This window comes from Physeter macrocephalus, chromosome 17 (assembly GCF_002837175.3).
Source record: "Physeter macrocephalus isolate SW-GA chromosome 17, ASM283717v5, whole genome shotgun sequence".
In the NCBI taxonomy this organism is placed as follows: domain Eukaryota; kingdom Metazoa; phylum Chordata; class Mammalia; order Artiodactyla; family Physeteridae; genus Physeter; species Physeter macrocephalus.
In genome coordinates, this window is record NC_041230.1 from 3,323,885 (window position 1) to 3,336,066 (window position 12,182).

The following is a 12,182-nucleotide window of genomic DNA, read 5'->3' on the forward strand; positions in this document are numbered from 1 at the left end:
TTTTGGGGGGCTGTGTTGGGTCTTTGTTGCTGCGCCCGGGCTTTCTCTAGTTGCAGCGAGCGGGGGCTACTCTTTGCGGTGTGCAGGCTTCTCATTGCAGTGGCTTCTCTTGTTGCAGAGCACGGGCTCTAGGCACGCGGCTTCAGTAGTTGTGGCACATGGGCTCAGTAGTTGTGGCTTGCAGGCTGTAGAGGACAGGCTCAGTAGTTGTGGCGCACGGGCTTAGTTGCTCCGCGGCACGTGGGATCTTCCTGGACCAGGGCTCGAACCCATCACCCTGCATCGGCAGGCGTATTCTTAACCACTGCGCCACGAGGGAAGCCCTAAATTTTAAAATAGAAGACGACCTATGTGTACACTGAGATCATCAGTGAGTGTGCTGCAGCTGGTTTATACTCGCACATTCCAGCTCTGCATACAGCGCATTCCCACTGGCACCTTGAAGTTGACCAAAAAGAGAGTATTTACACCAAAGAAACAGACGATTGCCACAGTTAGGGCTTTTGAAAAAGTGATACATTTTTAGAACCATTTTAGCAGCACACCCACTGGCTGTCACTTCAAACGCCATTGTGCTCATTCAAACACCTTGTGTTTCTGGCGAAACTGTACTAGGTGTTGTCTCATGAGGAGAGAATAGATTGATGGGTCCAGGAAAAGTTTTAGGGAATAGTTTTGCATTTACCTGTTCCAAACTGGAGACTGTTTTCACCCGTTTATTCAGTTATTAAAACAGTCTGTTCTGGGATGAGCGAATAAGGGTCAATGACACACATTAGCAAATGTGGAAATTAAAAATAAAGAAACATGTGTTTCATGATAAGTGAAACAGAACATGAATATGTATAAAGGTAAGGACCCAAACCTGCTGTCTGGGATGTGCCCCACGTCACAGGGTGAGAGGGGGCGGGGCAGTCAGGGAGAGTCTTCACTGGTGGGGAGGGAAGGCACCACGGTTAAGAGAGGCCCAGTCCTCCTCAGGGACTCCAGGCCTTCTCCGGCCCCCACACCACGTCTCTCCCTCCCTGCTGAGACAGTTCACACAGCACGTGCTGCAGATTCTCTTCCAGAGCCTCCCGGGCACACAAGGCCATGTCCAGGGCTCCGCCTCTCGGGACGGTGCATGGTTCCCTCTGTGTTCAGCTCCTGGCTGCATCCTGGGTGCCTCCGTGGCGGTGTTGAGCCTGAAAGAGCAGAATCCCGAGGCCCAGCAGGATCAAGCCAGCCATGCCCATCCGGATGAGATTCTCCACTGTGTAGTCTTGGGGGTGTGAGGGTAGGAATTCTGGACAAAGAGGTCACAAGGTCAGAGCAGATCCCAGTCACTCCTGAATCCTGGTTGTTCACCCAGGGAACCTGCCTGTCCTTGACAGGACATGACCCTCGGAGCCCAGCCCCATATCTGAGCGATTTCACCACTCGTGGGATCTGACTTGTTTTGTGGTGGGTGGATGGCGTCAGCTGCTCATGAGAATCATAAAGTTGAGGGTGTGAGTGAGCAGTTGGGGAGACACGAACCCTTCTCCCAGGTTCTGTGTCCTCAATGCCTCCAATTCTCCTATTACAGCTTCTACACAGTTCCTTAATGAACCCTTCCTCTAAAATGCCAGGTTTCCTCTGGTCTCCTCATTGGATTCTCTCAGCCTCCCTGTGTTCTTTGAATTCAGAACCTGCTTTTGAATCACTTTGGAACACAGTTGGCTGTGCCCCGGTGCTCAGGATTAGTGACAAAAGTGGTCTCTTAATACAGAAATAATTGAGTGCTGTGTGTTCTGTGTTCAGTCTGAGATTGAACCCTATAATCTCTCAACCACTGCGCCACCAGGGAAGCCCTAGACCCTATAATCTTACTCTCCTACTTCTGGGAGTTCCCACTGATTCAACAGCTGAGGACCCAGGATCCAGTGATGAGAGTTTGGAGTCAGGGGCCATTGAATGTCCTCCTGTCTGGAGCCCCCCTGTGTCCCCTCATTCATTACTACCTCAGACATTTCTGGGGACAGAGCCTTGAGCTGACTGGAGTCTGAAGGGACAGGGCTGGGGCCCCTCACCTGAGACCGCGAGCTCCAGGGGGGCACTGGCGTGTGACAGCAGGTGGGGGTTACTGCTGAGTGAGCTGTAGCACCTGTAGGTCCCACTGTGGGCTGAGGTCTATAAATATTCTTTTCCATTATGGTTTATCACAGGATATTGAACATAGTTTCCTGTGCTATACAGTAGGACCTTGTCGTTTATCCATCTTATATATAAATAGTTTGTATCTGCTAATCCCAAACTCCCAATACCTCCCTCCCCATTGGCAACCGCAAGTCTGTTCTCTATGTCTGTGAGTCTGTTACTGTTTCATAGATATGTTCATTTGTGTTGTATTTATTTATTTATTTGGCTGCACCTGGCCTTAGTTATGGCACATGGGATCTTCACTGCCGCGTGCGGGATCTTCTTTACGGCATGCAGGATCTTTAGTTGCGGCATGCGGGATATTTAGCTGCGGCATGCGAACTCTTAGTTGCAGCCTGTGGGATCTAGTTCCCTGATCAGGGTTCAGACCTGGGCCCCCTGCGTTGGGTGCATGGAGTCTTAGCCACCGGACCACTAGGGAAGTCCCTTGTGTCATTTTTTACATTCCACATGTAAGTGATATCGTACGGTATTTGTCTTTCTCTGTCTGTCTTACTTCACTTAGTATGATAATCTCTAGGTCCATCCATGTTGCTGCAAGTGGCATTATTTCATTTTTTTTCTTTCAATTTTCAAAATAGATCTTTATGGGAATATAATTGCTTCACTAATTATTGTGTTAGTTTCTGTTGCACAACAAAACGAATCAGCCGTATGCATACACACGTCCCCATATCCCCTCCCTGTTGAGCCTCCCTCCCATCCTCCCTTTCCCACCCTTTTTCATTTTCTTATGTCTGAGTAGTATTCCATTGTGTGTGTGTGTGTGTGTGTGTGTGTGTGTGCACGTGTGTATATGTATACACACACATACGACATCTTCTTTATCCATTCATCTGTCAGTAGACATCTAGGTTGTCTCCATGTCTTGACTATTGTATATAGTGCTGGTATGACTATAGGTGTACATGTATCTTTTCGAATTACAGCTTTGTCTGGATATATGCCCAGGAGTCGGATTGCTGGGTCATATGGTAGCTCTATTTTTAGTTTTTTGAGGAACCTCCATACTGTTTTCCATAGTGGCTGCACCAATTTACATTCCCACCAACAGTGTAAGAGGGTTCCCTTTTCTCCACACACTCTTCAGCATCTATTGTTTGTAGACTTTTTAATGATGGCCATTCTGACCCGTGTGAGGTGGTACCTCATTGTAGTTTTGATTTGCATTTCTCTACTAGTTAGCAGTGTTGATTATCTTTTCATGTGCCATCTGTATGTCTTCTTTTAAACCACAAATACTAATTGTGACATTGATGTCTATGGTTTTTGTCTAAAATGAATGACACCTCTGCCAATATTCTCATGAATGTGCTCTGAGTCCAAGCTCATATTGCTTGCCATAGGACAGAGAGATGAGATGTTGGGGCAACGAATAGTGACTTTATTCAGAAAGCCAGTAGAAGATGGTGGACTAGTGCCCCAAAGAACCTTCTTACCCAAGTTAGATGGGAGTTTTTTTTTGCGGAGAGCACGGTGCCCACAGGACAGACAGACCCACAGGGTGTGTCCTCTGGGAGGCTGGTCCTCCTCCTGCTGTCACGTCAGCAGCCCCACGGGAAGGGGAACTGCCTCTCCATGACAGCCTGGCTGTCGTTCCCATGACACACCCGGTGTTTTCCTGAGACGCCTCGGGGGGGGGGTCAAACAGTGTTTATTAAATGTAAAGTAGCCCTTGCCCCATGGGGAAGAAAATTCCAGGGAGAACAGAGAATAATACAGATTAAATACCCACCTGTGCATTCACACTTTCTCACACACATACACACACACACACACACACAAAGCAGAGGAGGTGTGGCTGGTTGTAGCACACTTTTTGATGCTGGAATCCTTTGTTCTTGCAGCTGTCCATGTAGCTCTGGTCATAATGTTCCTTTAAACCTCCAACAAGAAAAGGTTACTCTCTGTTCTGCAACTTTTTATCTCTGTATGTATGAAGTGTTATACCTTTAAAGGTCAGAGCCTTGAGAATGGGCTATTCTGTATATCTCAAGCTACAGGCAACGTTCTTTTGCAGAGGTGCATGACTGAGCCCAGGCAACATAGCACAAGGGTTGGACCTAAAGGAATAGGTCCAATATGGAGTCAGGCTTGTTCTTCTCTGTTACAAACATATCATATGCGTATGCACACACTTTCCTCTAGGGTACACAGTTATGGGCTAGAGATGTGTGTCTCTTCCTCTTTTTTTGCGATACGCGGGCCTCTCACAGTTGTGGCCTCTCCCGCTGCGGAGCACAGGCTCCGGACGCGCAGGCTCAGCGGCCATGGCTCACGGGCCCCGCCGCTCCGCGGCACGTGGGATCCTCCCGGACCGGGGCACGAACCCGCGTCCCCTGCGTCGGCAGGCGGACTCCCAACCACTGCACCACCAGGGAAGCCCTGTCTCTTCCTTTTAATGGATAATTGTTATCTACTTTCCTCACTGACTGTTAACAATTTGAACTTTCACCAGTTACATATGGGGATTCTAGGCACTCAGTATTTTTTCCCACAATTAACATTGCCATTGTTTTCTGTTTACCTTTAACGTGGATGGAATAGGATTTTGGCATCACGCTTTCACTATCACTGTGGCATGACATTGAGGTGGAATTTACCGTAAATTTTAAACTTTCTTTTTAAAATTAATTAATTAATTAATTTTGGGGGGCTGTGTTGGGTCTTTGTTGCTGCGCCCGGGCTTTCTCTAGTTGCAGCGAGCGGGGGCTACTCTTTGCGGTGTGCAGGCTTCTCATTGCAGTGGCTTCTCTTGTTGCAGAGCACGGGCTCTAGGCACGCGGCTTCAGTAGTTGTGGCACATGGGCTCAGTAGTTGTGGCTTGCAGGCTGTAGAGGACAGGCTCAGTAGTTGTGGCGCACGGGCTTAGTTGCTCCGCGGCACGTGGGATCTTCCTGGACCAGGGCTCGAACCCATCACCCTGCATCGGCAGGCGTATTCTTAACCACTGCGCCACGAGGGAAGCCCTAAATTTTAAAATAGAAGACGACCTATGTGTACACTGAGATCATCAGTGAGTGTGCTGCAGCTGGTTTATACTCGCACATTCCAGCTCTGCATACAGCGCATTCCCACTGGCACCTTGAAGTTGACCAAAAAGAGAGTATTTACACCAAAGAAACAGACGATTGCCACAGTTAGGGCTTTTGAAAAAGTGATACATTTTTAGAACCATTTTAGCAGCACACCCACTGGCTGTCACTTCAAACGCCATTGTGCTCATTCAAACACCTTGTGTTTCTGGCGAAACTGTACTAGGTGTTGTCTCATGAGGAGAGAATAGATTGATGGGTCCAGGAAAAGTTTTAGGGAATAGTTTTGCATTTACCTGTTCCAAACTGGAGACTGTTTTCACCCGTTTATTCAGTTATTAAAACAGTCTGTTCTGGGATGAGCGAATAAGGGTCAATGACACACATTAGCAAATGTGGAAATTAAAAATAAAGAAACATGTGTTTCATGATAAGTGAAACAGAACATGAATATGTATAAAGGTAAGGACCCAAACCTGCTGTCTGGGATGTGCCCCACGTCACAGGGTGAGAGGGGGCGGGGCAGTCAGGGAGAGTCTTCACTGGTGGGGAGGGAAGGCACCACGGTTAAGAGAGGCCCAGTCCTCCTCAGGGACTCCAGGCCTTCTCCGGCCCCCACACCACGTCTCTCCCTCCCTGCTGAGACAGTTCACACAGCACGTACTCCTGGGCCCCCAGGGTCCCCTGACACCAGATGGTCACGGGGCTCCCCCAGGGGATCACAGAGCCTGGCTCAGCCCAGATGCTGGGTTTGGGGAGGGTCCCTGGAAGGACATCAGAGGCTGGGTCACAAGACATCCTCACCCCCAGGTCCCCAGCTCTCAGCCCCAACCTCCCCGACTCCCCCTCCTTCAGCCCAGAGCTGCTGTCCCCCGTCCGCATTGCCCCTTGTCCCCATGTGCAGGAGGGAGCTCGGACACCTGGGGACAGACTCACCTGCCGGCACCTGGGCGCCCAGGCCCACACTCAGCCCTGGAAGAGAGACCCCTGTGAGAGATTTGCCCTGAATCCTGAGCAGCGCCTCTCCTGCCCCTGAGCCTGCTGCGTCCTGGGGCCTCCTGACAGCGCAGCCTGGCTGTGGGGAGGGGTCGTTCCCTGACTAGGGCTTCCCCTCCCGCCTCCATCTCACCGAGGCAGAGCAGGGCCGTGAGGCTGGGGGTCATGGCGTCTCGTCCCTGTGGTCCGGGCGGTGCAGACGGAGGAGAGCACGGTGCCCACAGGACAGACAGACCCACAGGGTGTGTCCTCTGGGAGGCTGGTCCTCCCGTCACGGGGCTGTCACGTCAGCAGCCCCACAGGAAGGGGAACTGCCTCTCCATGACAGCCTGGCTGTCTTTCCCATGACACACCCAGTGTTTTCCTGAGACACCTCTTCCAGGTGAGGGTGACCCGGGCACGTCCTTCCCTCTCAGAGCCTCCCCGTTGGGTCTCCTTCGTCCTCAGCCCGTCCATCAGCACGTCCCTGTGGGGTCCTCACCGTGGACAGGGGTCACCCAGGCCCTGGCGGTGCTTCAGGGAGGATGCAGGTTCCTGCTGCACCGCAGAGCTCAGATCAGCAGAGACACACGTTTAACGTCTGCCTACAGCTCCGTGGAGGTCAACGTGGCAAAGAGCACAGAGAAGTTCAGGGAAATAAGGAAGGAAACATGCCTGCTCCCCTGGCCCCAGAGTGTGGGTTTGCTTTCTATCTCAGCCCCCTTCAGGGACTTCTCCCTTTTTCTTGGAACAGCGTCCACCCACCTTCCTGGGAAGAAGCCCTGAGTCGTTCCTGCCTGCTCGGTGGCCCTTGATCCTTGGACAGGGCTCTCCTCCCCATCCTGCCATCCTGCCTGGAAGCTTAGGGGACGTTGATGTGAGTTAGAGGTCTCACGTTGAAGGAAAACGCCTCTGTTTAAATCTGTGCCCCCTGTTCTTGTAACTGCGAGGGCACTGCCCTTCCCGAGCCTGAGTTTCCTCCTCTGCATGTTGTCAGGAGCCCCCTCCTCAGAGTGGCTGTGAGCTCAGTGGTGACAGGTTCACTGCAGGATCATCACTGTTAATTTCCGGAGCAGGTGACGCAGGAGCGGGCGGGACGTGAAAGGGTCCTGGGCTCAGACTCCACGCAAAGTGGGTGACTGTGGCGCCACCCGAGAGCCTCCTCTGCTCCTAACACGGAGAAATGCTGTTGGGAATATTTCTGAAACACGTACCCACAGACACATGCAGAAGAAGAGAAAGAAAGTTCCCCAAACGGAGAGGGAACCAAGGCAAAGAAGAGGGAACTAGGCTGAGAGGCCCCCGCTGGCCGGGATCATCAGGGGCTCATAGGGAGGAGGTTCCCACCTGTGGGGACAGAGAGAGGGACCCAGGTCGTCACAGGCGGGGAGGGGTCAGGGCTCCGGTGAGGGCTGAAGCTGCGGCCCCACTTCCCCGCGTGTCTGGACGGGTACTGGGACAGCTCTGCTCACTGCCCCAAGCCCGTGGTCAGCTTTGAGCCACCTCCCCTGTGGGGCATGAAAGAGACTCAGTCCACGATTGTCAGCCATGGGCGTCCACCCTCGTGAGAGTGTGAGGGTCCCATTGGGCCATCCCTGAGGGCACAGCTGTGAGCAGATGCTAAGTCTGAGCCGGTGGGCAGCACGGGGCAGGAGCAGGGGCAGCAGTGTCCCTGGTCAGCCCGCCCCCAGGACAGCCCTGGGAGAAGCCTTCTAGGAAAGGTCGGGGCGTGAGGGGAGAGCCTTTAACAGGCACGGACATCACGGTGACCCTAGTAATGACGACAGTGCTACGGACAGCCGTCTGCTGACGAATGGGGGTGTCCTAGGCAAGGAAATAGAGTCAGCAGGAAACCAATAAAGAGGTGAAAAAAATACATAGAACGTACTGGATGTGAATACCTTGATTGTATAACAACACCATTAGTGACTTTGCTGAAATAAAAATATGAAAAACAGAATCAGTAGGAAAATATGACAGTCGATTTAAACTAAGCGTGTTTAAATATCTGAAAAATAAAGGCAGCCAGCCATATGGATTATTGTATAGAAGAACTGGCAGTTATTGAAAAGAGTTAGAACAGGTAAAGATGACACATCCAGTAGAATCAGCACCTTAACAAATGTCATCCCATCAAGGACAAGACAGCTGAGGGACCAGTTATGAAATTGAATACAATATTGAGGAAATGTTCCAGAATGAAGGTTAGAGAGAGCAGAAATGGAAATTCAAGATACTTGGGGAATAGAATGAGGAGGGCCAACGTCGTGCCTATTGTAAGCGTCAGAAGGAAAGGTCATGACGTATAACAACGGCCAAAGAAATACAGAATTGAACATTTTTCAGAGATGCGGACAGGCCAACTACGTGCTAGGACGCATGTATTTAAAAGTGACATCTGTATCTTGACCCTTCATGGTAAATTAAGAAAATGAAGGTTAAATTTAAAAAAAAAGTATCTCAGACTGAACTGTACACTTCAAAATGGTTAATTCTATTTTGTGTAAATTTAAACTGAAAAAAATCAAGGACAAGTGTTCTGGGGCCTTACAAATGACCTGAAACTACTTCCTGTAGAAAATACAAATTACCATTAAGAGAATGACAAGCTCATTGGGACCAGACTACCCCCTACCAAAAGGCGATGCCAGAAGATACTGGAGAAATACCTTCAGGGAATTAATTGGGAAGAATTTTACAGTGAGCCAAATTATTTTTAAGGGACAAAAGTGAAAGGCTCATCAGAGGGTAAATCCCTAAATACGAGGAGATTCCAGGCACCACATCTGACCTGTGGGTGCTGTGTCCATTCCGCTAAGCCCACCACGTCAGGCTGCGTCTTCCTGAGAGATAAGGAGGGTTCTGGCGGGGATGGATCCCTTACGCATCACATGTATGTTCCTCTCCTAGTAGTTGAGTCACACACTTAGTTTGAAATAAGAAATGTTTTCAAGTAACTTGATAAAGAGAATGAGAGTGAAAGAAGGCATTTCCAGAGACGCAAGTTCTTAGATATTTTACTATTTTCACACTCAGTGAAAGGAATACTAAGAGATGTAATGGAGAAAGTGAGATGTAACATGAGAAAAAAATAGTAAAAAAAAGCACTGAAAAATTAACAAACACAACTTGTACACACACCCACAGATGCACCCACACGTGTGCCCACACACACACAGATGTGCACATGCACATACACGTATATAGAGTACCCATATTTCAGGTAAAGTATAATGAGAACGTTGTCTTCTCTAATGGAGGAGGAGAATGCATAGTTGTTTAGAAATAAAAATGTAAATATATATGTTAACATGGGAGTAACTGCCTAAAATTAGAAATGGAGTAACTACCAATGTGCTTGGTGTAATTAAATGAAAGAAAAAATTTTCAGCTTTATTGAGATATAAGTAACAAAAATTGTATATATTTAAGATGTACAACTTAATGTTTTTATTTTTTAAAAAAACATTTATTCATTTATTTATTTATTTACTCATTTATTTGGCTGTGTTGGGTCTTCGTTGTGGCCCGCAGGATCTTCGCTGTGGCAGGCGGGATCTTTCGTTGCGCGCGCAGGCTCCAGAGTGCACGGGCTCAGTAGCTGCAGCTCAGGGGCTTAGTTGCCCCGTGGCATGTGGGATCTTAGTTCCCTGACCAGGGATCCAACCTGCGTCCCAAGCATTGGAAGGTGGATTCTTAACCACCGGACCACCAGGGAAGTCCCACTTGATGTTTTTCTATACACTTACCTTGTGAAATAATCACCACAATTAAGCTAATTAGCATATCCACGACCTCACATACTGAACATTTGTGTGTGAGTGTGTGTGTGGTGAGAACACTTAAGGTCTATCCTGTAAGCAAATTTCAAGTCTACAATGGAATATTGTGAACTGTAGTCACATCACTGTACATCACATCTCCAGAAGTTACTCGACTGCGTAACTGAAACTTTGTTCCCCGTGACCAGCTTCTCCCCATTGACCCCTTTCCCAGCCTCTGGCAACTACCATTCTCCTGTGTTTCTATGAGTCTGACTATTTTAGATCCCCCAGGGAAGTGAGCTCGGGCTGTATTTGTCTTTCTGTGTCTGGCTTATTTTACTTCACATAATGTCCTCCAGCTTCATCCACGTTTCCCAAACGGAAGGATGCCCTTCTTTTTAAAGGCTGAATAATATTCCAGTGTGTGTGTGCGCGCGTGCGTGCGTATCTCACATTTTCTATATCTCTTCATCTTTCGACAGGCATTGAGGTTGTATCCATATCCTGGCTAATGTGAATAAGGCTGCAGTGAACATAGGAGTGCAGATATCTCTCTGAGATCGTGGTTTCATCTGCTTTGGATATATACCCGGAAGTGGAATTGCCGGCTCATATGGTAGGTAGTTCTATTTTTAATTTTTTGAGGAAACTCCATACTGTTTTCCACAGTGGCTGCACCGATTTGCGTTCCCACCAACAATGCATGGGGTTCTCTTTTCTCCACAATTTTGCCAACACTTGTTATCTTTTTAAAAAATTAACTTATTTAATTTATTTATTTTTGGCTGCGCTGGGTCTTCATTGCTGTGCGCGGGCTTTCTCTAGTTGCGGTGAGCGGGGGCTACTCTTCCTTGCGGTGCGCGGGCTTCTCATTGCAGTGGCTTCTCTTGTTGTGGAGCACAGGCTCTAGGCGCGCGGGAATCAGTAGGAAAATATGACAGTCGATTTAAACTAATTGTGTTTAAATATCTGAAAAATAAAGGCAGCCAGCCATATGGATTATTGTATAGAAGAACTGGCAGTTATTGAAAAGAGTTAGAACAGGTAAAGATGACACATCCAGTAGAATCAGCACCTTAACAAATGTCATCCCATCAAGGACAAGACAGCTGAGGGACCAGTTATGAAATTGAATACAATATTGAGGAAATGTTCCAGAATGAAGGTTAGAGAGAGCAGAAATGGAAATTCAAGATACTTGGGGAATAGAATGAGGAGGGCCAATGTCGTGCCTATTGTAAGCGTCAGAAGGAAAGGTCATGACGTATAACAACGGCCAAAGAAATACAGAATTGAACATTTTTCAGAGATGCGGACAGGCCAACTACGTGCTAGGACGCATGTATTTGAAAGTGACATCTGGGGTTCAAAATGGCGGAGTAGAAGGACGTGCTCTCACTCTCTCTTGCAAGAGCACCGGAATCACAACTAACTGCTGAATAATCATCGACAGGAAGACACTGGAACTCACCAAAAAACATACCTCACGTGCAAAGACAAAGCAGAAGCCGCAATGAGACGGTAATAGGGGCACTATCACAATAAAATCAAATCCCATAACTGCTGGGTGGGTGACTCACAACCTGGAGAACACTCATACCACAGAAGTCCACCCACTCGAGTGAAGGTTCTGAGCCCCACGTCAGGCTTCCCAACCTGGGTGTCTGGCAACAGTAGGAGGAATTTCGAGAGAATCAGACTTTGAAGGCTGGTGGGATTTGATTGCAGGACTTCAGCAGGACTGGGGGAAAGAGACTCCACTCTTGGAGGACACACACAAAGTAGTGTGTGCATTGGGACCCAGGGGAAGGAGCAGTGACCCCATAGGAGACTGAACCAGACCTGCCTGCTAGTGTTGGAGGGTCTCCTGCAGAGGAGGGGCTGGCTGTGGCTCACCGTGGGGACAAGGACACTGGCAGCAGAAGTTCTGGGAAGTACTCCTTGGCGTGAGCCCTCCCAGATTCCGCCATTAGCCCCACCAAAGTGCCCAGGGAAGGTTCCAGTGTTGGGTCGCCTCAGGCCAAACAACCAACAGGGAGGGAACTCAGCCCCATCCATCAGGAGACAAGCAGATGAAAGTTTTACTGAGCTCTGCCCACCAGAGCAACACCCAGCTCTACCCACCACCAGTCCCTCCCATCAGGAAACTTGCACAAGCCTCTTAGATAGCCTCATCCACCACCAGAGGGCAGACAGCAGAAGCAAGAAGAACTACAGTCCTGCCGCC

At 49.0% G+C, this 12,182-nt stretch overlaps 1 protein-coding gene across 1 annotated transcript; it reads right to left on the minus strand.

The window, feature by feature from the left end:
• Positions 1–720: 720 nt before the first annotated feature.
• Positions 721–6,101, minus strand: LOC112061862 (leukocyte immunoglobulin-like receptor subfamily A member 6). Its single transcript, XM_028478292.2, has 4 exons — positions 5,870–6,101; positions 2,662–2,672; positions 2,052–2,151; positions 721–1,285 (listed from the first exon to the last, which is right to left on the minus strand). The coding sequence occupies exons 1-4, from the start codon at positions 6,096–6,098 to the stop codon at positions 1,140–1,142; spliced, it is 486 nt and encodes a 161-aa protein (XP_028334093.2). The 5' UTR covers positions 6,099–6,101; the 3' UTR covers positions 721–1,139.
• Positions 6,102–12,182: the final 6,081 nt, after the last annotated feature.